Raw genomic sequence first — 26,753 nt, forward strand, 5'->3', positions numbered from 1 at the left:
ACTCAAACGCATTCATCTGTCCTTATCTAACATATTGCAACGCCATCTCTTAGAAAGAGATCAACTAAAATACTGCTCGGTTTCATGTTTCACTAAACAGTCATATATCGTCGATTTCTCACGCGCTAGACACGCAATTTCATTCCTTGCGCTAATCTTTTTATTTAGGCGTCAAAACTTAATTCTAAAGATACGACTGTAATCGTCTATTTATTCTACATGCTCCTGCCCTAATTTCGAGCATATAATAACGTGCATATAATTTTTTCACCAAGTAAATGTTTGGTGAGCTGATAGCACATGGATACAGGAATCTGTAATTTATTATTTTTCCCAGTTTTGGACACAAAATACACCAGGAGCAGGTACATTAGCACGGATATTTCAATCGTGGAGAAGGAATTTTTATTCTGTGCAACTCTAATTCGAAGAACCGCGCAAGGAACATAAACGCTTGCTTTATCGGTAAAAAAGAAGACTCCAGCATCCCCGTAACGTCAGTCGCGCTTCTCTTACAAATCTAGGGCTGCTGTCTATTTGGATGCTTTCAGCGCTTTTCACTACTTCTATTCTCATTTTACGTCTAATAAACGATAAAGACAAAATGATGATTACAAGTGCTTAAAGCGCGTGAACGTCCAAATTGATCGCAGCCTAGGATTCTATTTGCAGTTACAGGTTTTGAACCGTCTCTCATGTCCTCCCTCAGATTTCTCTTTGATCTCGGCTAGATGGCACGACATGTTCCTTTTTAAATTTCAAATTAGTTTTGTAAAATGACTGTATACTTTGGAGATTTTTTTATTTCTGTATTATATACTGCACTAAAATTTTTTTTTCTTTAACTAAACATTAATCTTTATTAAACATATATCTACTTCACTTTAAGTTTTAAAAGTGAATATACTAGTATGCTAGTTCAGCTATAAAAAAACAGATTTTTTATTGTTGACCAATAAGTAGATTATATCACTACTTCAAATTACCCCTACAGCATAAAGTTGCACAAAAGTTGCAGTAACACTGCTGCAACATTGCAGCAACATTGCATGTTGTAGCAATATTGCAGAGATTTTACAGCGATATTGTTGCAAATTATGTGCTCTATATGGATGAGGAGGATAGCGCCCAACGTTTCTTTCTTTTTTTTCCCGAATAGAAACATTTTTTTTCGCAGAGATGACTGATCCGGATAGTCATTTGAGCTTAGCACACTCATTAATATTGCGGACGTATACGTGCGCACGCATACAAGCGTATTTATTATTATTATTAGACAAGTTCACACGTATATGCTAGCATGCTCACGTTTATATTTTATCTTTGAAAAGAATCCAATCGATTTATCTTAAACCTCAGCCATCGTGCTTTATTTGGCTATCGCTAGGAAGGAGGCAAAATCTGATAAATACGCAGTCCAAAAAGTTTTATACATTACATATTTGTATTGCATGTTCGATACCATCTTTTATACTCTTACACAATAATTACGACAGGTTTATAGTTGCGACACACGATTCGATAAATATTAATTGGATACACACGCTTGCCTCTTTCGATGAATTTTTATGCTTCCTATATTTGCAAATTCACTGGCACTCGCAGTTTGCGTTGTTATTCATGCGAGTGACGATAACTGCTTGCGAGGGCTTCGTTTGTTATCGTACGCACAAAGCGGAAATGCATGGCACCGCGTTCACCTGGCGGACACGAATTTTAAATATTTTTCAACATGCTTATATAATCAATGCTCGGCTAAACACGATTATCCCCTTTTTAAAACTTGATGCATTTTCATAAAAATCTCGAAAATAGAGGAGAAAATGGAGAAACGCCGATGCATTTCTTCATTTGTCTTTTGACTTACTTAATTTACTTATTTTCTATATTCGAATCTATTTTCGAATCTTGAGTTTCACTTCGACGATTGTTCCAGCAAACATTTCACTCGATGTTAAATGCAATTTTGTCTGTACATATTTATGAAATAATTTAAGTTGACACGTAAATTATAAATGTTTGTCAATAACATACAATAAGTTTTCACCGAGAGTTTGAATCGGGTCAGAGTCGAATTAGAGTGAGCTCTGCTTATAAGTGAAAATAAAATTTTAAGGTAAGATTCAACTTAAAAATTTTTGGTATTTCCACTGTAAAAGCGCCCGACTCGACCCAATTCGAATCTTCGGTGGAAACTTATTACAATTAGTAATAGACTACTGATTTCTTTTTCGAGCGCGCTGCATGCTGAGATCATGCAGGAAGCGAATTGAAGGTTATCGAGTCAAGCGTTAATTTTATCCGCGTGATATTACACGCGAGGTGTCTCTCCGCGTAAGGATTACGTTAATACAATTGCTTATCTGCGGCGAGTGAATCATGTCTTATTAGCGCATGTGCAGTTAAATACCGAGTATATATCTACCTTTCCCCTGACAGCATATTTATTTTCGGTGAAAGGCAATAGAAAAGCGATTCTTCGTGACTTTTAGAAAAGTGAAGTTCCGAGCGCGACTTTCTCGAAAAAAAAAACATATAAAGAGAAATTTGGCGTTTGTTGTAAAAATAACAAAGGCAATCTGCAAGTAATTCTACATAGAATAGGTTTAGTCGATTGACCGTCATGACCGAATGTGCATCTTTTCGCTGAATGACATCACTATTTTTTCGTGGTGGATTAGTCACGCCGTTGATAAGTCATGCTTGTACAGTTCGGTGACAACGTGTTAATGTAGTCCTGGCCAAAAAGAGAAAGTTTTTCACCGTCATGACGACTCGTGTATATTTAACATAATTGATCGTGCATACATATATTATTTATATCCAGCGCGAGACAGTTAAAATAATGACATATCTCGTTTTATCACGATATTCATTCATTTACTCTATTCGTAATATAAACAGAAATCATGAATAAATTTACTATAAATAAATATTAACCAAAGACACATAGAGAATGGACTGCGCGATCCGTATCTAAGTAGGGTATCAAATGTGGTCGACAATAATGAGAGAGAGGGACCGTGGGAGACGGCCAATCTCCCTCTCATTCTCTCTCCCATTACACCATTGAATGGAAAGAGATAGAAATGGCCGTCTGCCACGGTCCCTCTCTTTCATCCCTATCGACCATTTTCACACACGGATCGCGCAGTCTATTCTCTATATCTTTGGTATCAACTATAAGTATTTATTTAAAAAATGAAAAGAAGAATTATTTGACGCGATTTTAACTTGTGGTAATTTAGGAAAAGTTTAGAAAAATTTAAGAAAAATTTCTGAATATTGAAGTATGCCTAAATATTTTATGAGGCGGAACTTAATTTTTATAAGCTCGCTTGTCCTTGAGAGAGAAATTAATTCTATTTCTTTTTAAATTAATTTTTAAAAGAAGGTTAATAATTACTAAGGAGAATAAAGAATTTTTAAAAGAAGGTTAATAATTACTAAGGAGAATAAAGAACTTGGAAAATTGAAGACAATTATAATTTAAAAACCGTACGCTTATTTGTAACGGCAGATCCTCCTCATTAATTAATGAACAACTTTTGATTTCACAGTAATTACAACGTTACAATCTGCTTGTTAACAGATCTTCAGACTAATCATTCCTTCTATGTTGAAATCCCATGGCAATGATTCATGTTTCCTCCTTGTACGACTAATCGGATCGCAACGTAGGAGAGGAATGTCGGATAGAACCTTCGAGAGGGAAAGGACACGTCCTTCGTGCAATGTTGAAGTGGCATCGGCCACTTTATTTAGAAAGCGGGAATAATCGAGCGTTAAACGTCGTCATCGTGTTTTACACGATGAGCGAATGGATAGGACGACTGACGAGGAAACCGCGCGAGAGGCGGTACATCCATCACGTGCAAATCGGATCCCATATGTGTGCACGCAGCATAAGCGATTGTTGGCAATGTTGGCATGCCGGTTGCGTTCGGTTGCGTTTACGTCGCATACTTATATGCGTCGCAGCGTGCGCGCTGCGCCCGCGAGAAACTTTACACCTACTTACATTCATGTTTTCGCAGCCAACTTTGGAATTGGAGAGGCCGTGACGGATTTACCTCGAATCCAGGCGCACGTTAACATTAGACCGAAAGAAATAACGTTATGAAGTCTAGAAAAGCTGGTATACGTGACTAGATTTGAATAAACCGCACCAAGTTTTTATTACCAGAATTATTTGTAATCGCTAAACGTCTTGGATGAAACGCAATTTTACCTAAGAACAGTCTGTAAAGAAAAAGATATTTATGTACAGTGAGAGCAAAAAGTATTCATACAAGGAAATTTGTTATAAAAAAAGCCTTATTTGTAGAAAATAAACGTTAATTAGCAATTTTATACAATAAATATATTCTGTTCTAACATAAACAAACCAGCTTCGCATGTATTCCTGATTTTAGAAGCTAAATTTCTCGTCACGAATACTTTTTGAGCATTCAAACAATACACTGAGAAAAAAATACTGTTAATTCAATTAAAGTCTATATTACGGGCTGTCATAAATTATTATTTCAGTAATCAAGGCCTTTATGTTAATAAAAATATACATGAATTAATCATTTATGTTAGTGACAGCCCGTAATATAGACTTTAATTGAATCAACAGTATTTTTTTCTCAGTGTACAATTTTTAATTTTCGCTTATTTTTCAGATAATATATTTTGTATAATTGTTACACATCTTTTTGGTATATATAATTTTAAGAAATATACAGTCTATTTTATTCTTTATGAATAAATTGTTAATTATCCAACAAGAAATGATCGTCAATTAAACATCGAACGACGTCAAATTGATGTTGAAATCATCGTATTTATACTGATTCGACATCAATTCGATGACTCATTTCTCGCTGGATAATATTTACTTTTTAAAAATAAAGTTTTAAAAAAAAATATTTTCTTTGTACGAATACTTTCTGCACTCACTGTATATATATATAAAGTAAGAGAAACACAGCAGAGAGAGAACACGCCTAGATCGATATCGAGAAAAGAATACTTTCTGCACTCACTGTATATATATATATAAAGTAAGAGAAACACAGCAGAGAGAGAACACGCCTAGATCGATATCGAGAAAATCGGAAAAAGTGTATTTTAACGTCCGTGCATTTATATGTATAAGCGAACACGCGGAAACAAGTAAAGTAGAACGTGACATCGATAAGAAGTCGATAAGAAGGCATAATTGCAAATCTGAATTCTAGATCTTGTAAAAAGACTATTTGGCTTTATCACGTATCATCTAAGATTATGCGTGTCGCGTGTTTGCGCGAAGATAAGAGATACGGTGATTATGGGATCTTATAAATGTTTCCCATCTCTGAGTTAATATCTTGAAAATTAAAACTTGCACGTTACATCTTACGTAACAAATATCGACAGTGTTTTTTGTACATGTCTCGTCTTCAGGAGAAACTTAAGGTTCGTATTAATCTTTTACAGTGATTCACAAGGCTCTCACAAAACATGTAAAAGTGAAAACGAAATAAAATCGGACAAGCAAAAGTATACTTTGTTAAAATAAAAAATTTTATGACTCCAAGAATAAATCAAAAATAAGTAAAATATAACCCTCTCGATTGTGGGTGCAAATAACGGATACTTATAAGGCGATAAGATATAATTCGCAAATTGAAATATATGTACTTACCAATGATGTACTTGTAATTAACTTTGTTGGTAAGTACATTTCAATTTTCTTATATTTGTACTTTGTTGTTCGAAGAATAGCGTTTCTGAGACGTCATAATAATCCACACAAAAATATAAAAATTTTTATTATACAGTAAAAAAACATTTTGTAGTTATGTTAAAACAAATTCTTGTTAAAATTATTGTGTTGAATTTTTAACATATCCGAGTTTTAATTTAACATAATATGATTGCGTGTTATTTGAATATTTTATGTTAAATCAAAATGTAACATTCTCAGGGTTAAAATAACACAGTTTATAGGTAAGTAAACAAATAATATAAAAATAATGTAGTTTTAAAACATAAATTTGAAGTATAAATGAATAAAATGTGTGTGTTGATTTAATTTATTATAAATGTTAATTTTACTGAAGAGAAATATGTTCTGTACTACTAGTTACATATTTTATATGTAAACAAGTACAGATATTTTGTGTTATTTTCTTTTTGTAATAGTAAATATCTGATAAATCTATGTATTGCCTAAACTAAAAATGTAAAAATAGCATCTAATTTCAATAAAATTTAACATTATAAATGTGTCAAGTTAATATAAAAGTTGTTTTTAAGGTATGTCAAAGCATTACACTTCTTGTGTTCATTTTTTACATAATATTTGTGTTACTTTCTAACATATTCATCTTACGTTAAATTAACAGAAAAATTTGGGTGGAGCGTTATTTAAAATTCGATGTAGATACCCATAAATTGAAAAAAAAAGTTAAATAAACCTCACATGCGAGGCGAATCTTACACACACACATACGTGTTGCAGTAAAAGCAAGTGCATTACATAGGCACACACATACAGTCGGCGCGACGACTGCGCAGCCCGAATGCGCAGTCCCCGTAAAAAGCCGCTCCGCGCACCGCGCGATTCCGCCGTCGCTCTTTGGATACCGCGCACACCGCTGACACCGCGCGTGTTCGCTTCGCTCGTTCGGAGCTTCTCAGTTTCTATTCGGGGTTCGCTTCAGCTCGATTACCGTGCAACAGCGTGAGGACGGTACGCACAGTGACGGATACACACACCGTCGCGGGTGCGTTCGATCTTCGCCGCGAATCCGCGATTCGCGCGTCTCTCGCGAAATTCTTCCCCCGCGCGCGAATTATCATCGATCGATCGCGCGATCTCTGGATCCGAGAGGACCGGCCACGCCGGCGAAGATTTCTCTCACCTTCGCGGCATTCGATTCGAGGGGAGAGTGGTGCGCCCTGCGCATTTGTGCCGTTGATTGTCAAGTGATTTAAAGAGAAGAAGAGGAACGGACGTGTGAGAGAAACGAGGGAAAATGCTGCCGCCACGAATACTCGGCCTCCTGGTGCTTCTTCTCGCCGTGCAAGGTGAGTCTTGATTCCGCTATATTGACGCCTCCAACTCTGCATCGTCCGATCGACGCTCGATGAACGCGAACGTAACCAAGGAACAAGGTTGATGTTAAAATTATATTAAAGCGACCACAAATAACGTCAGCTTGCCACCCGGACTCAGTCGTAAAATTGTTAACTGAAAGTTTCCGAAACTTCTAATTTTGTTTACTTGGGTAAGTTATTTTATTAAAAACAAAAAAAAGAAGAGAGCACCTTATTTCTGATCGTTGTTATTTTATGATAACGCGCTTCTCTAAACAGAGACTTTGACATTTGAAACAAAATTTATCGGAGCTTCTGATAAGAATTTGTTATCTGCTCGTTATTCACCTCGCATATTTATTGTGTGCGAGGAAAATTGAACGTTTTATTTTCGCGCCGTTATGCTTTATGAATATTTTCTCTATGTAAAAATCTAAGACAGACTCGTATTTTATTTCTTGCTAAGATTTAAAGGTCAGATAAATACAGGTTGCGTGATTCCTATAATGTCAATTAATTTACGTCAATTAATTGAATATCAATTAGGATCAATTCGTATATTTAACGTCCATTAATTTAATATGAAATAATTCACATCGACGATAAACGAAAGAAATAGAAATGAGGATGAAAATAGTGCGCTGCGATGGTTATTGTATTTATATTTTTATCGTATTTGCCTGGGTAAAAATACACCGTGAGAATGAGCGTAAAATAAAACGGAGAACGAGCGTAAGAATTATACAAAATCATTTACGACGGAAACGTATACCCTGCCGTCATAAATCGTGCGAATTCTCGCTTGCTGTTCGTATAACTTTACGTACCTCTCTTTAAAACGTGTAGCGCGCTAAGAGCATTCCCCATTGCGAAACTGTCCATTTATTATCGCGCCTCAAAGGCATCGCTTCTGTAACGAAGACCGCGTTAAAGGCGCACGTTGCGTTATGATGATAGCGTGGAGTAGATCGCGGTAACAGACCATCATTACTCCAACATAGCGAGAGAACGTCAATATCGATCTTTGCTCGCGCCTCATTACTCGCCGGCAAACATCGAGATTGCGCTGGCGTGCATTGTCGATCCTTCGCGAGATCTTATTTAAAGATCGCGTTCACGTTAATGTGTGACAATTCACTCGTACGACGCGAAATCATTTTTTCAAAGGAGTAAGGCACGTACTATGGAACTGTTTAGAATGGATTCTGATCAGAATTATTCCATTTTCCCTTAAAAAAAAAGACTTTATAGAAATCTGGAGAATAATTGAACAATATTAATATAAAACTCAAGCAAATAAGAGCTAGAACACAGTTATTATTTGTGTCTGATTATACAAGTTTTTTTTCTTCTTTAATTTATGCAAGTCAAAAACAACAAATCAACGTTTCGGTTGTTTGCAACCATCAAAATCAGCAATCAATATAAAAAGGTGTATCTAATTATTCTTCGTAAAATAGAAGAATGCAAGTACAACTTCTCAAAACCTCGAGTGGTTCCTCATTAGAAAGTGAGAACAGCACTTCATATTCAAATTGTTACGTACTAAAACACGTATTCTACTATACAAAAAAAAATTGACATTAATCAACTCACCGGTTTTCAGAAATGGTTCTCTCATTCTGTTATGAAAATTTCTTTTAAAATTCATGTATCTCAGGAAAGTCGTTAGACATGTGTTCACGTCAGCGTCAGAAACACAATTAATAATACATAAAAGCTATATAAATCAATGTGCCGTCAAAAAGACAATAAATATATACAAATAGAAACAATCCAGCAAACATTGCATTACACATATAATACATTCCAAAAACATAATTGTTAATTAAATTGGCTGAAAATTAATGTATATCCATGGTGAAAGAATTCCGTATCTGTTTGTAAATTAAATGTGTTTGTTTGTAATTTAATATGAATCATTTCTGACACTAGTTTTTTTTTGTACAATAGAGAATACGTGTTTTTATAATTATTTTATTTTGCCATTTAGTATATAACAATTTTGATATTGGGTATGAAGAGCTGTTCTCACATTCTAATGAGAAACCACTCGAGGTTTTGAGAAATTGTACTTGCATTTTTCTGTTTTATTAAGAATAATTAGATACACATTTTTATATTAATTGCGGATTTTAAGAATATATTTTAGCCTGAAGATGGTTGCAAAAATACAATCGAAACATCGAATTTTTGTTTTTGACTTAAATGAATTAAAGAAGAAAAAAATTTTGTATAATCAGACACAAATAATAATTGCGTTCTAGCTCTTATTTGCCTGAGTTTTATATTAATATTGTTTATTGAGAGCTCTTTTCATTATTATTAAATAATTGAACAACTCCGATCGAAATCCAGTCTGAACGATTCCATAATACGTATGTAGAAGGATATAAGTCCAAACGTTTGCTTTTCCAATTAAAATATCTTACATGTTATCGTACTTTCAATCTACGTTGATCTATACACATAGAAGGTTTATTTCGTTTTTTTAATTGATAATGACTTAAAAAATATTTTTTAAATAATAGTGAAATATAGGAATGTTAGGACCGGTTTGTTTTGCGATATATAATATATGAATGTTATTTTATCGATCACGGTAACTAGCGTCGAAACATATGTCTAAACTTTTTTTGGGCGCCTCGAAATGAAAAATCGCATCCTGTAAGTATTCAGATATCAATGTAGATTTAAAGCGAATGTGGAATGAAAAAGGTGCCTTAACATCTTCTGTATGAATGGTTGCTAACAACAATAGCCACTATTGTACGACTAATCGGCGAGCACGTCGTGATCGCTGCCGCGGAAGAAGCAATTACGCATTAAAAAAAAGCTTAATTACGCTTCCTGGTGTACCTACGCACCGGAAAACATCGCAGTCGCGCCGGGGCGAGTCGGTCGCGTCACTTGAATTGATCGTCAAGTCGCTGAACAGTATTGATTACACTAGTTCTACTAAATTGCAACTAAAACAGAGAAAAAATTATTAACATTTACTTCTCTTTTTGAGCAGATTTTTGAAAAATTCCTTTTTTGTCTCGGAACGATTAATGTCGTTAACCTTGAACTAAGTAACGATTGAGAGATCACGTAGAAAATAATTTTTATTATTGAATCAGTATAAAAAATTTTTTATTTATTATTCGTAAGTATACTTTCTTGTGAATAAAGCTCAAAAAAAGATCCGGGATCAGCAACGTAATAATATATAATTTGGGGAGCTAAGGGTTTTCTTAAAATATATAATATTCATTTCCGCACAATGATCGAGCGGCGTTTTGCTCATGCCTCTTTTCCGGCCCCATCGTGCACCGATTACGTAATTCGCCATTAAAAATCGAAAGGACGTACTTAGGGATCACAACGGGCGAGGGGAAACGAAGATTCTCGCAGTGGTCGTCTGGCAAAAGGGAAGTCTGGCAAAAAAGCGCGTTTGCCGAGGAGAATTCCATTGAGACTTCTCCACGTGAGGGGTACTCCGCGAAGGTGCGTGGCTCATCGAAGAACCGGTGGCGATGGCTGAATGGCCCGAAAATAAAATGAACGAGACCGACTGATTGGGTGGAGGCAGCGATGAGGTATACACGGGGGGGAGGCCGGCCAGGTGAACGCGTGTTCCAGGTAGGAGAGGGCTCAAGAAAGCAGATGGTCGAAGCTGTTCGGCCGATGGTCGCTCGACGATAACGAAAAGTTCGACATTCACAACTTTCTGGTAACTGCTCATCCGCTCTTCGCAGGAATGCTCCTCACAGCCTCCGACGTGCATCCGATAATCTGCTCTGTTTTTATTCCTTTTTATAATAATAGGAGCGGCTTCCTTTCTTTCTTATCCCGACAGACGGACCACCGCCACAGATCGCCGACTCGTTTTATGCGTGACTGCGATCGTGAAGAGCCTGTCCGAACTAGTAGTAGACGAATTAGGGATTAGGAAATAACGGGAATACGTCTTCCTTCGTCATTAATCCTTGAACGTGCTAGCACGAAGAAACAGGAAAAATAGGTCAGCCTTGATGGACTACTATTCGTTTTTTTAATTCCATTGTTATTGAAGATGTTTTTATTTCGAAATCTTTTCTTCCAAGAAAATACGAAATATAGGCTTAATTGAATTAATTACGAATTGAATTAATTATATAATAGGATAACTGAATGGCGGTAACAAAATTTAATTTATAGTTCTTTGTCTGAAAAGCATATACCACGAACACCAGATAACAGTGGCGATTATTTCAAATCCTTTATTAAATACATGGAATAAAAAATAAACGTTTCGGTCCCAATCGGACCATCTTCTGCAGTATTTTTGATTCCATGTATTTAATAAAGGATTTGAAATAATCGCCACTGTTATCTGATGTTCGTGGTATATGCCTTTCAGACAAAGAATTGTTTTGTTTTTATTGAAACCACGGTGTATTTATATTTTTAATTGTTTAATTTATAGTAATTAAATCAAAATAACAGTAAAATTGTTCAGCGATTGTAGTTGTCCATTTATTCAATAACACTAAAATTATAACAATTTAAAGTGTTTTTAATTCCTTGTTACAGACTGAGAAATAGTTAATTAATTTAATTTAAAAGAATGTTATATGATATCACAATATAATATTATCGCAATTACTCCAATTAGACAAAATTAACCGCATCTATTTTTATAGCCTATAATATATATAATCGTTATATATGATAGAGAACACCAATAATCGGTCAAAGTTAAATGTTACGAATACAATACATATTCTTCATTTAAATTTAATTATGTCAGATGTGACTGTGCGCCGAAACGTTCGGACATTAAACACCATCGATCTGAGACGTTAATAATATAAATATGATAAGGCGCCGAATTTGGACATTCCTACATATGAAATAATCCCCCTTAAATTAATTCGGTAAAGAACTTATTGCAAAAAATATTACCTCAGCCAGGATAATATTTTTCGCAATAAGTTCATTACCGGATTAATTTGAGGGGGATTATTTCATATATAGGAATGTTTTGGCGCCTTATATTATATTTATATTATTAACGTTTCCGATCAATGTTTCGGCGCATAGTCACATCTGAGATAATTAAATTTAAATTGAGAATATATATTGTATTCATCTAACTTTGACCGGTTATTGGCGTTCTCTATTATTATATATAAAACCGTGTTTTTATAAATCATTTGAAGGAAGTCAAAATAATTTTTTTATGGCGACAGAATCTTTGAGAATTTTATAGACCGATTGATTAGAAATCGATACCTTCATAACAGAAGATCTAACACAGGACCGTATATATTATTGCAGCACCAAGAGGATGATAAGATCTGAGTTCAATGCACGGGTGATACGGAACTGATAATAAGTGAAAGAGAACGACGATAAAGCGTCGCGACGCGATCATGTCGACGAGGTTTGTTTTGAATTTGAATTGGTGATTCGATAATGGTGACATATGAGACAACGCACTTGGCAGGGTGATAATTTGGGCGCAGTCGGTTCTGATCACGGACATTATTGACCGCGAATTATGTTCGTGGTTGCAGTCGTAGCTCTGCGAAATTTAGCCACTCGTCCGGTTTATCATTACGTGCGACCTACATTAGTTTTGTGGGGCAAAGACCTAGGCCAAACTGGCGATACGTTCGATCGTCAGCATGATAGATTAAAAATATTCACGAAATATAATAAATTATCGGTGTTGGCAGTAACGCGTTACTTTGTTGATCATTATTTTGTTATAATAACGATTCGGTAATGACATTATGAATTTTTTACAACAGTAATGGTAACATCAAAGTTATAAAAATCAATCGTTACTTGTAACGAGTTGAAAAAGTCATTCGTTATTGAAAAAAATAACTCCTTTTTCCCAGGGTTGGGTAGTAACTAGTTAAAACGTTAAAAGTTAAAAAAAAAGTTAAAAAGTTAATAACTTTTAACTTAACTTAGTTAATTTTAAATGCATTGATTTTTAACTTAATTTAGTTGCTTTTAAACTTTAATTTATTAATTTTTTTTTAATTAAAAATTTTTCTATCTCTCTTAACCCTTACCGTACCAATATGGGTAATTAGTGATCGAGCAATTTCCTGTTCGTGCAAGTTTCTTTGAGTCTTTCGGTAATTATAAATTATACTACATTTTATTATTTTCCAAAATAAAGAGTCAATATTTATTCTAGAAAGTTGAAAATATGTTAGTGAATTTTTAGAGATTTTTTTGAATTATTTTAAAGAGGTGAAAAAAACGAAGAGAAAAGTGACCCTTGACGATATGAATGAGGCACCAAATTGTAGATGGTACGGTAAGGGTTAATGCTAATATCTTTTTTCTTTTAAAATCAAACATTAGAGAATTCATTTAGAAAAAGTTCAATGATTTTATGATGAGAGATCTATAATAAGAGCTACACCATACGGCAGTTTTTATTGACTCACTAGGTTTTGTCAATTCCCGCTTATATTTAAATCTAATTTTCACACTAATTTTAGGTATCATAACCATTATATTTCAGCGACATAAATATGAAGTGAGCCTTAGATAAAGAATTGTTATAGAACAGTATGCATATATCCACCCATTTTTTTAAATTTTTACGTATATTTTTTGTAACAAATATCTAGTCGATGTAGTCGTAAACATGCATGGGCAGTCATTTCAGAAGTGAAAGAAAATTAGATACAGGTTAAAGAAAGAGACATAACGCAAACATATACTCTTCTCTCTCACAAGATTTTGACTAAAACGCCTTATATAGTGTCACTCTTATTATATATATGTAACTTACATGTGACTATAAAATTAAATTACCTAATAATCTATATTTGTAAGTGTTATTTAAAGTAATCTCATTTTAAGAAAAATTAGGAAATTTTGATCTCAAAAAATAATTTTTTTTTAAAATTAACTTTTTGTTAAACTTAAATTAATTCAATCTTAACTCAACTTTTATTAAGTTAATTCTTTATTTCTTCAACTTTTAACTTGATTTTATTAATTTTATAAGCCATTAACTTTAACTGAATTTAGTGTTTAAAAAAAACATTAACTTACCCAAGCCTGCTTTTTCCATTAATTTGTAACGCGTTATTTTTTTACTTACGCTGTAACGAGTAGCGTTACGCGTTAATCATTATTTATTACTTTTTTAAGTAAGTAACGCGTAATGATGACAAATTACTTTTCAAAGTGACTTTTCTAACCTTAGCGCACCTTTAGTGTTTATTTGTTAGCGTTACCGTCATAAAAAATTGCAACATTGTCATCAAATTGTTTACTATAGAAAACAACGACAAAGTAACTGAAAAGTAACATTTGCCAACCCTGTAAATTATATTATTTTATTTTATATTGGAAAAAAATTTCCGATAATTAAAGAGATAGCTAAATAACACATTATTTTGCAAATTTAATTTTGCTTGGACTTCGATGATTGAAAAAAATTGAAAATTGGGAAATCATTTTAAAAAAGGACTAAGTACATACGTATAGTATACAAAATCACACAAAGTCATACAAGCATGGTTAAGATCCAGTCAGATCGTTTAAGGCATTGATTTCTGTAGGTTGTGTTTTTCACATATACGGTCCTATAACATTTAATATGTGAATTGAAAAAAATAGGAATCTAATTCCAAGTCCAATTCTTACGTTTCAAAAAGTACATTTGTGTTCGTAAATCTAATTCGTAAATCATTCATTTATGCGTGTCGAAGGTTACGGGCAATAACGGTTCTCCCTTTCGCAATGGAGCTTGTTTTTTGAAATGCTGAACTGCGAAGAAAAGAGGAAAAGCCGGTTGCACGAGATAAAACACGCGTCGCGTATCGAACAGTTGTGCAACCAGATAGCTACAAGGATCTTCGTCGTTTCTCCTTGAATCACTCGTTACTCTTCTTCCGCCGCGCCACTGATCCGTGGAGAAATTTAAGGGTCAACATAAATGAGCTCCACCAATAGCAACGACGAGGCAATGGTATGGTTAAGTTCTGTGTAACTTGTCGACGCCTATGAATGCGAGAGAATTTGTCGAACAGCGTGACTCCATTCTTGGCACGCATTGTCATCAATCTATCCTTTCATTCTACATATATCTATATGTATACACATGTGTATCTGTACGATCTTGTTAGCTATCTTCCGATAGCGTATTGAGAAAGCGTCTATCTTTTAAAATCTTATGATGCATTATTTCCACATCACAGCGATAAAATTTTAATAATACGTCTCCTTGACATTTACTAACAGTTTGATTTAACTAAACTTCGTCGTGTGAATGAAGTTTTTAGAAATTTAGCGATCATTTGTTTGCGTAATACGTGTACATTATATTTGGCGAAGAAATTCTATTTTAAGAGATAAGTATGCATAAAACTTGTGGTATTTTTATCTAATTATTGGCGAAATAATTATTGGATGTGATAATTCATACTTCACGCTTGATGCACACACAGCTCGTTATATTTATAAATATTTGTAGTCTTTTCGAATGGGTGCGCCTCGCGCGTGCTTTTCTTCACGAGAATGCACGTGTCGACGGACGTCGCGTACGAATATATCAAAGATTACGTCATATGCACGCGAGTTTAGCGGGTTTAGCCCGTTAATTAAGTAATTGAGCTTGATAGGACCGAGAGAAGGGGGGAGTCACTGTACGGGAGGTCAGCCCACATGAGAAAAAACGTTTCTGTCTGCGTGCACCTTAATTATCCTTCTCTTTTCCGCTTTTCCGGAGTTTCCCTAGAGAGACGCACATTAATCGCCATATATCTGAATCGGTCACTCGTGTAGAAATGCGATACTTGAGAGTCAGCCGGACCGTTACCGTCCATAAGTTAGTCCAGTCAACAAGACAGCTGGCCTTTAACTTCGGGTTTGTGGATTCTATCTCGCACCGTATAACTGTGCCATAAATTTCTCGTATCCCTGTGATGTATTTATGCGAAGAGAAATATCAAATAAATCCCATTTCTTTGATGATCTTGCTGTACTCGTATAATCAATCCTCATTTACAAATTTATGGATAGCAATACATTCATTGATGAATCTGCTTCTTCACTTTAAAGAAAAACACGAGAATTTTGTAGATAGAATCTTCATTTTTCATTACAATCGCCTCCAGCGAGTTACGTCACCGATGTATGATCACCTATAAAAAAGAGACGTGGAAATGACAACTCTGAGCATAAGAAAAATTAATGATAGTCGCGCGCGCGAATAGGTTCGCTTTCAAAACGTCAACTTAAGTTCTCGCTTAGAGCGAAACGGCACGTTAATTAATAATCCAAGTATTCGTTGCAATGCCAACAGCCCAGGTGTGCGCGATAATAACATTTCGTGCACGCTGCTTGCTCAACTCGGACTCGGTAACGGAAAATTCAAGGAATGCGATTATCGCTCTTCGAATTGCAGTTGCTCAAGCGAAATCGCTTCTTTCGCGTTGCATAACGAGCATTTTATATCATTGTGTCCAATCCCTCGTTCCTCGATGACTCGAATACAAGGCACTTGGCATTTTTTCCTCTCGCCAGAGTGGGAGCGCGATAAAACCAACATATTTACATAATCATTATCGCGCGAGAAGCGTACGAGTATCTGGCGAGTTTTCAAGCATGCTGATGTTTACTGGTAAAATTAGCGCGTAATTAATCCGCGATTAATCCCGTGATCACTGGCCGAAAACAAATAGAGATGAGGAAGTTCGTTACGAAGGACAATTTGTGTTGAAACACTTTTGAGACATAATTTTTCTGCGACGTCGCCTTTGACTTCTCGGCACAAACGCATCGCGATAGCGCGTTATTATTAAACCTTTCGTTGCATTACGTAATCGTCACTCTATGAAATATTTATAAGTTTTGCGTTGTTTAGCGCCATCAATACTCGCTGAGTGTTTTGATCTTTGCATTCAGCGTTTTTTTATATAAACTAATTTTGCGATAAGTGTCGAACAATTTGCGAGAAAATTGTCTCGGCGTGTTCGCGAATGGTAAGACTCGAGATATTTATGTCCGATTTCGACGATTAACTTTAATCACGGTTTAGCTTACTCTTTATTTTTTTCTAATTTTCAAAATTAGAAAAATATGAAGAGTAAGTTGAACCGAGATTAAAGTAATTGGTGGAAAATATTATTTCTCCAAGCCAATAAGTTCTTCCTCGAATACTCGAATCTCGGATATGGCAACGTCTACAAAAATTTAATTATATTCTAGATATAGCTACAACAACATTTTTGTTATTTAATATTTTTATAAAATTTAAAAAATGTGCTAAATATAATAAATAAACATTTTAGAGACGGTTGGAGTGATTAGGACGATCTGTTGGTTGGTAATATTTGTTTCACGCTGTCGCATTCCATATACTCTCATACTACCGAATATACGAATTTCAGAATCGAAACAAGACGTCCAACACGTTCGTGGTCGACTCGCATTTATTCCGAGCAAAACCGAGGGAGACACGATTCCGGTGTCCTCGTTTCGTATTTAGGCCGAGCCCGCTCGTTCATGTGGCCCGTGATTTCTTGCCGGCCGGCGTGATCCGAGAAAACGAAATCGCGTGAAATAATCACGGTGAGAGGGCAGAACGTTCCTTGCTTCATCCTTTTACTGTTGTTTCTCGTGATACGTCTCATTTACATGCGCATTCCTACGGTAGCGATTTGCACAGCTGCGAGTGAGAGATGTCAAGCCTCGGCCTCGATGTGGCGGCAGTCGTGTAAATATCTTTTCTTCCTAGATATTTTGTCTCTATCTCCCGCGCAGAGAAGGAGAGAGAAGAGTAAAAAATAAAACAGTCGTGACTTTATGCAAGCAGCATGCAGCGTTTCACTGTTCGATCGACAAAACAGCGCGAGGAGAAGCGAGCATTTCCGCGGTTTGCGCAATTCACTCGCTAGAGAAAGAGAATAAATTTATTTACCGAGATCTTTTCAGATGCCTCTTACTTATGCACAACTTGTTCATATTTTCTTAACCGAGCCAAGTCGCTCGACGAATGCGTCTGGAAAATTATCTGCCCTTTCAGTTCAACGGCATGTGGCTTTGTAGAAATTAATGAATGTAGAAAAAGGCCGATTTATCTGCATACTTGAGCCTAATTGAAGCAATAAATTATTTCTTGGTCTATGACTCATAAGCATACGATTACGGATATATTTGCAATAGGTAGGTAGGCTGGCAGGCTTGCTTTGCAATAATGTGAAACAAACATCGTGTTAGCTGTGATCGTGCGAACATTTTGTGCACGATTTTAAACGTGGCTGAGACTTGAGAAACCATCAGCTTTTCGACCAGCTGTCGTCCGGGAATTTTAATAGGTCGGATCCGCTGAAAGATCTTCCCGGCGTTGAATTTATTAGCATTCGGTTTATTTGAAAGAGGAACCAAGGCCATACGGGAAATTATACGAATGTTAAACGAGATCAATCGTCTTCGAGTAAGCATCTAATAAAGATTCATCGTGACAAACGAGAAGTGTTTGCAGCTCGCCTCCGACATTCCGCGGTTACGAGACGTTTCATACAGCTCGCTTCTATGAGCTGATAAGCGCGACAACAAAATGTTTGCCTCATGCGACGAGGCTATCGAGGTTTATCAAACAACAAGCCAAAGTATGTCATAGAAATCTGATTTTTTTTCTATTTTTAACGTCTACATTCCTATATCCTATTTCTAATTCTATTTTGTATCATATATTTTATGTTCCACTTTATAATTCAGCTTTTCTCCCCGATATGGTCAATTTATGTTTCCGCAAAAATATTGTAATCGCTAAAGAAAATGTATCACTGTCGGAAAGATTATCGAAATCGGGACGTGTACGGGTAACACGGAAACCAGATAACAACAACGCTGTGTGTGGCATAGAAACTGTGTGAGAATAGTTTAATGACTGTGTTTGAAAGTAATTGCTTCCTGGCGATTGCAGGAGTTATAGTAAATGAGCCGAGACTTATTTACTTATTATTAAATTAGATAAACATAGACAGATAGTCTGAAATCAGCTTCCTCACAAACGTATAGGAATCCTCGGAAAAGAGGACCTATATTTTTCAGTTACGTACAGCCATCCGAGACTTCCGACTCGGCTACGTTCTGGTGGGTTCGTTCGGATGGGTTCCGAGCATCGTACACGCCCACAATAATTTTGATTTCTGGTCGATTCGAGTCCATTAATAAACCGCCCACCAGATCCAACCCGCTTCGGGTCTTCGAGACCCAAAGACTTATCTAGATGCTTTCGAGGGTATTTTTAGTCGCGTAACACGCCGTCGATGTGCGTGCCGCGTTAAACCATCGCGCGTTAAAGCATCGACGTGCGCGGGTTTTACGCGTGTTAGGCATATGTGCGTGACGATCTCTTTCTCGTCCTCTTCCTCCTTTATTTCTATCCTTCTTCCAAGGCATTGGAGACACATATGTGTGCGCTTCGCCGAACATAATATCTTATAAATAGGGATTGGCTAACGAACGGCTAATGCGAAAGAGTGATGCAGGTTTTATTTCGGTACGCTTTCCGCTCACCGCATTCAATATAGAGAATACTTCGTCTGCGGTCTGGTCTGTTTTGCTTTCTACGAGACGGAAATTCGACGTGTCGAAATCATCATCCCTTGATCGACAAGCGCTCTCCTGGTCTCTCTTCCTACGCGCTTTTTAGCTCGCACGAGCATCTTGAGCGAATACTCTCTTTATATATTTCATGTGTGAAACACTTGAGGATTATCGTATGAAATACAGGAATGTTAATTTCGTGTTAGATTTATATACTATTAAACAGTTGTAAATTACGTTCGATTACCCACATGCGCGATTAGGTCTAAAAAATTTATTTATAGTATACGAGTTACATTTGAGATCCCAAAATACTAGTTACGCGATTTCCTCGCGAGGCGGAAGATATTTTCAGCAGAGCAATATACAATTACGCGTGTTAGTTTTCGGTAATCCGATCCTTGTTACATGTGTTCGCGCTCGTGCGAGAAATTCTCGAGGACATCTCGATTTCTGAACTTTTGGGAATTTCTCGTGAATCATATATCTTTTCTCTTCTGTTAAGGGATTCGGTAGTGCGATGATCCGATAAATTATATCCCTCCGAAATTATATGAACCTTTGGATAACGATCCGTTCGATAATGAGCACGCAACCCACGCAATGTTCCGTGAATAGCGGCATGGTACCGTTACCAGTCGAACAGCCGAAACCTTTACTTCGTGATAGCGCAATGGAATGATTCGATAATCGATCATCCGGTCGCCCGTTTCCGGTGCTGCGAGAGGCGCCGCGTCGTGCATCTAATTTTTTTACTCGCGTCGCAACGCAATCTCGTACGAATGAAAGAACGGAAGCGCGAAGATCTCTGACAGGAATAAAATCACGATTTAATCTAACGTCAAAATTGCACCGTTTCGCAAAACAAAACGACAGCTTATTGATTTCTATATCAGTTACGTCTGACATGAGAAGTTTTAATTAGAAACTTCAAATTTCCTCTCGCTCAAGATTAAAAAAAAATGTTTGGAGATAAAATGATGTTTAAATAAAAGATACTCGTGATGTATATTTTGAAATGGAATAATATTAGAGAAATATAGTTATATTTAAACAAAATATTATAAGTAATTATTATTATGTACGAATGCAATTTAATATGCCTGCACTTAGACGTAAATGTTATTAATCTTAATAATGCGATCAGAGAAGATATGATGCAACGACAAACAAATGGTATATTTTTGATAAACTGACTTATGCATTAATACCATAATAATCATTACTCATTGTTGATTAAATATAATAAAATAGCGCAAAGTTTAATTACTTGAATTCCTCGGGGTCTTTGACAATAATATTCTAGCAACATGTAATAATAATATAAAACTCCATATTAAATGTAGTAATTTTTTACTGAATGAAAGAAAACATAAAAATATTCGAAAAATAGATACACAAAGAGTCTATTAGTAAGGCCTGTTTTTATAATATATAATTACCTAAAAATTGAAAGTTATTAAAAAATGCATGAATGAATTTTATTGATAGATCTTTTGGTGATCATATATTGTGAAAACGGGCCTAAATTAAAAATTCATGCACTTAACACGAATTATTAGTTATAAAAATATGTACAAAATTTTGTGTTTATGCCTAGAAAAAAATTTTCAAGTATCAATTTATCTTTTTCCCCGTGACAGAGATTTAAGCAGCTCGCTCCCCAATAACTAATGAGGGTTGGCTTTAACGTGTTCAAGATGTTGGATCTGTACACATTCGACGAGAATGGACCATCGAGTTGGTTGTCAACGATCGCGCCCGCCTCGAGGCGACGGCATATTATAATTATACGCTTCGCGTCTCAGCGGGACAATCGTTACGAGCGTTTGTTGTACACGTCGCGCGTCGCGCGTCGCGTGGAGAATAGGCCACGCTCGTGGGACCCCGATTCGTGGCACGTAAAAGCTGGAAACGAAGCGGAGGGAATGGGGGAGAAGAAAAGACGACCAAGTGGAAGAGGGCACGTCGCTGTTCCACGGCTAGAGGACGGAATGCCACTCACCAGCGAACTCGTCAGACTACTAATGACACACCTCTCTCTCCCTCCCCTCTCTCTTCTCTCCCCCTCGCTATTCTTCGAGCCTCATCGAGCATTCAAATCCCGCATTTTCGTTCTAATTACACCGAGCGCGCTGAGCGTAAGCAGCTGAGACTCGATCCTGAGCTTCCGCATCGTCTACGATTCGCGTCAAGATGCTCCGGAATTTCTCTGAGCGTGACGAATTAGATCCAAGTTTAATAACATACCAACTCGTGGATTTCGTAACTAGCGATATTACCTGCGAACTGTTTACTCACGCGCGACGAGATGTTTATTGGAATATTCATTACGATAAAATCGAGGAATGTAGCGTTGCAGTTATTTCTCTGAAACGTTGAGGAAATTAATCTTAAAGGCAAAAAAAATTTAATTTCAGGTTGTACGAAATTAAATTTAAAATTAATATGAAATAAAAGTATATATATAATTTCTAATTTAAAATTAAAAGAGAAAGAGAGAGATTAGATCTTTTTTTTTAAATAGAGTTTATTTTCGCGATATTAGAATTAATTTCCTCAAGTTTTTGATTGATTGGCAAGTGATTAGAGATAACGCATTAAACACCTTCAATTAACACTTCAAGTCGAACTCGCTAGAATCGAAGGAGGAAGTTCTTTTTACATGCATGACGCTCGTTCGTAAACTTCTCCGAACGTAACGGATTCATTGAAGATTTAAAGACGTGAGGTTGAATCACGATGACCCGTGAAGGCTTTCGAGAAGTCGTATTCTCGATGGCGATTCTCGCAAAGCGCAACGAATCACCGCCAATTATTGACGTTTCACTTTCCATCCCGTGATTGCTGCATCAGAAATTCCTAATAAACGAGCTGTTGTACCGAGCACGCTACAATTTGAATCAATTTCCCTCTGTACGCTGTAATATTTGCGTTATTCACGAATCGACTCAAAGCAGTAAGATTATTGATCCATGATTAATACATGCAATACGCTCCGTTGTAAGAGATCTGTGAACATATCAGTGATATCGCAAAATTGTTTGTCCGATGCGAACAAACTCGTTCCGGATTTTATGGGGTAATGTTTGTAAGTTTATGTCGACACACGCGGCATCAGATAGCGTTAACGGTGTTGTCGAAACGACTCCTTTCGAACGAACGTGACGCGTGTTTCGATGTTAGAAAATCGATTGCGATTTATATTTCGATTGTAACTCCGCAAAATCGAAATCTTCGTTGCGTTAATCGCGAAATATTTAACATTTTAGCAAATATTATTATCAGAGCTGAGAACCTTATACGAACTTTTTCATCTTGAAACACATGCATATTTTCTCTTAGCCCGGATCTACAATAAATTTTTAAGCCTTAAGCCATAAGGAATGGACGAATCAGAATCAATTATTCTCCTCGCATTCGACTGTAATTGGTCAATTTCTTAATTATGGCTTAAAATACCCATTGTAGATCCGGACTTAACAATATATAAAGGACCTCGCACCTCGCTCCTAATCAGATGGAAAATTGGATTCTAGTGAATTAATTTTCACATATAATGTAGTTCATAATGTGGTGAATAAAAAATTTTATAGACAAAGCTTAATAATGAATAATTTTTTAATTATGGTGTATTAATGGTCTGTAATTACAAGTTTTACACATCTGACATAGCTCAAACGCTATACTATATTATTGAGCCTTGTGTGTCTATGACATCTTTTGTTCACCACATTATAAATTGTACCATATGTGAAAATTAATTCGTTTCATCGGAATCCATGTAATTAATGCAGTATTCTTTAATAGCTGAATATTTATTCATATACTTACGTAAATCCTATACTTATGTAAAGTTTAAGAGAATAACTGCACGTAACAAAAGTAGGTCACCTATAAGGATAACCAATTAAATTCGCACTGATGTATTGTCAAGTCATTTCCGATATACGCTACGTTTGATACATTCGAGCAAATGATTGTGTGGAGGTCAAGTCGCGGCCGATAAAGCAAGGTTCGACACTCATTCGGAAGTTCGCGATGTCGAGCACGAACGCAGCCTAGTTTCCCTGAATGCGCTCGATTCATTGAGGGTTTAACGACACGAGATTGTGCGAGTCGTTATCAGGGTATGTAGTAATACGCGATAATTAACATACGCGCGATGTACCACAACCAGCGTGTTTTTATATTTGTCGGAGAATATCCACGGATCGCCCGTCTGAGAGATAAAGCACAAGCGAATCCCTGTTTAAGTGATTCGCGCTTTACGAGTACCTAAAAATATACTGGCGGTGTCGTAACAATGAGATGAATTGATGTGGACGAAGTAATAGCGGGGATTTCAGATTTCTCGTGTTGAATGAAAGATATCAAATAACTGCAACATCAATAATAATAAAATAAAGTAAAAAAGATTTGGAATATTTGAATCCTTTAATTACGTTCGAAATATAAAATTTATTAGTATCAAACTTCAAATTTTTATTTCGCTAAAATTTTCAACATTCTAACAGCCAAGAAATGTTATATTAATTTTAATGTATACCTTAACCGGATAATAGTTACCCGAGATATTTTTATTCCTCAGCGATGAGAAAATTTCAATTGTTGTAAAATATTGTTTTGCATGTATATCAATTAATATATTTTCTTTCTTTTTTTAATAAGAAGCTTTAAATATGTCATTCCATCAAGAACTTGTTGTGAAAAACGTTATATTAAAATCTTGCTTTTTCATAAATACTATCATAATAATCTACTTAACATATTTATTCCGTTTAATATTTATTTGGTTTCTACTTTTTTTTTTATTTGCGAATTATGATTAAATCCATTTTTATAATGTTCTTATAGATGTGTAAATCTGAAAACAATAATGTACAATATGTTATTAATAATAATGATTTTAATTGGAGTATAAAATACTCTAGGTGACGTTTACGTAAAAAAATAAGGTGACTATTGTCAGGTTAAACAACATCTGCTCATAAAACATTTTAATCTACAGCATTTCGGTATCGATTATATCTACTCTTTTTTCGAGACATATTTTATCAAGATAATTACGGAGGGTCAGAATATATATTCAAAACCCCATTGGTGTTTATATTTGAAGCGTCAAAAGTGTTCGCCTTTTCAAAGTCGGTATATTAGTACGTGCAGCTCACAAATATAGCAGATTCATTCAGAGTTTAACGACATGAGTCTGAATCGTCTTGTTATCGTATACGTGCCATAATGTACTCCCATCACCGCAGAGTTGTATTATTCGCGGAACAGCCACAACGATCTCGTAATAAAGGCTTTTGACGGTAATAATGCGAGAGAACTAGCGCTAGCACCAATATATGTAAAATCTATTAAATCACACAGCAGTAGATAGAGAACTCCTACGAATAGACTCAGCGTATCGCGCAGATATTATAGCGTACGTATATTGTTTTGACAATCCTGGGATTGGATATATACTGAAAACAATTACTCATTATGTCTAGCTCCGTTAAGAGAAATCGAGGGACATTATCGTGTAAGGTGAAGATCGATGAGGGAAAAGCAATTATAATTAATCGAGATGTCTTCAGCGCTTCGGGCTCGTTACAATCGTCTACACGTATATGTGTGTGAGAGACTGATATAGATGAGTATAATAAATAGACACAACCTAATACGGTTAAAATCATCTTGCGATGGCGAGCAAACGATGCTCGTTATATCGTTACGTTATTTTCGTAATGCAATCTAGCGAATATAACTTAATTAGAAGTACAGAATATATATTTTACAGGAAATCCGATTCATTGCTTATCCACGAAAAAGAAAAACTTGCTAACAGCGTTCAATTATAACCATTACAAATAAACACGTGATTAAGATTTTGCCATGTCGTCGTTTCTTTTTAATCACAGTTTCTTCTCTCTTGATAATTTTAGTTCCACACAGAGACTTTGTTAAGAATCAATTAAGTTGAGGTTAAAGTTAACTGGCATTGGCGAAACCAGCTACACAAGTAATATTTATGGCGCGTAGCTATATAAGCTATTAAGGACGGTACAGAGATCGGCTTCGCGCTAAAATAGAATTCGATTAGAATTGTTTTAGATTACACCAAGTCATCGACTGCTCGCGCGTCGACAAAGTTAATTATCGCAGCGCAAAAATTATCGGGTTCGAAGCTATGAACTATTCTCGCATTTAGTACATGTCCACCTTTCAGGGCCACCTTGACATTAACGTTGCACTTGGGTGGCCTTGTAATACCTCTGGGACGACATTCTGTACATGCATATTGAGTAGTTACTGCTTCAGTTGCTATAAATTCATCGATCATCAAAAGATCGATTGCGCGGTACCGAATTAATTAAGCGAAATGGTATCAAATTCATATCGTCCGTAGGCGATCGTTTAAGTAAAAAGGACATAACAAAGAATGTTAAAAACTACTTCTATTTTTTAATGTAATTTTATTTATGGCTATTATAAAATTATATAATGAATAATTAATAAAAAATAACTTTTTTATATGTTATTACATGTGAAAAAATTGTTTAATTATTATCGGGGTCAGTATAATAATGAATATTTATGTTATTGTATACAACATTTTGAACTATTTGCGATACGTAATATCTCGAGCATCTATCAAAGCGTGTAAGCAATCTCGTTGAAGAACACTCATTACTCTCAAGAAATTAGAAAGTCATTTGGCGGTTCATTATCGAGACGCAGTCTGCTGTCTTTAATTAGCACCCGATGCTCGGCAGCGAGTTCCCGGTTTCCACAAAAACTTCCCGTTGATGCAACAATGATGATCAGTAGTCTAGTCGGTATTACTGATTAGAAGGTTCCGTGATCTATACTACTGGGTCAGTATGTCTGCGATGACCAAGCAATTCGCGTTTGCATAAATTACATTTTCCCGTTTGTGGAAATTCGATTCATTTCCAATACAAGTAAATGCATTTGGCGTCGCCCTATAAAAGGTTTGTTTCTCAAGGGAATTGCCGATTAGAGAGATACAAGCGGGCAGAATCGTTCGATTAACTAGTTCGACCTTCGCTTGAGGTGTCACTTCACACTCCCGAGCATCGCTTGACAACGTAATTAGTGTAAAAGATAGTAAT

The 26,753-nt window shown here is 35.8% G+C and overlaps 1 protein-coding gene across 1 annotated transcript in view; it reads left to right on the forward strand.

Annotated features, from left to right (window-relative positions):
• Nucleotides 1–6,609: 6,609 nt before the first annotated feature.
• Nucleotides 6,610–26,753, forward strand: part of LOC108761061 (neurotrimin) — a 78,781-nt gene continuing 58,637 nt past the window's right edge. Inside the window, exon 1 of the mRNA XM_018507397.1 lies at nt 6,610–7,059. Within this exon, the coding sequence (XP_018362899.1) occupies nt 7,008–7,059 (52 nt within the window). The 5' untranslated portion in view covers nt 6,610–7,007. The remainder of the gene's footprint in view (nt 7,060–26,753) is intronic.

Source organism: Trachymyrmex cornetzi, unplaced genomic scaffold, assembly GCF_001594075.2.
Source record: "Trachymyrmex cornetzi isolate Tcor2-1 unplaced genomic scaffold, Tcor1.1 scaffold237, whole genome shotgun sequence".
In the NCBI taxonomy this organism is placed as follows: domain Eukaryota; kingdom Metazoa; phylum Arthropoda; class Insecta; order Hymenoptera; family Formicidae; genus Trachymyrmex; species Trachymyrmex cornetzi.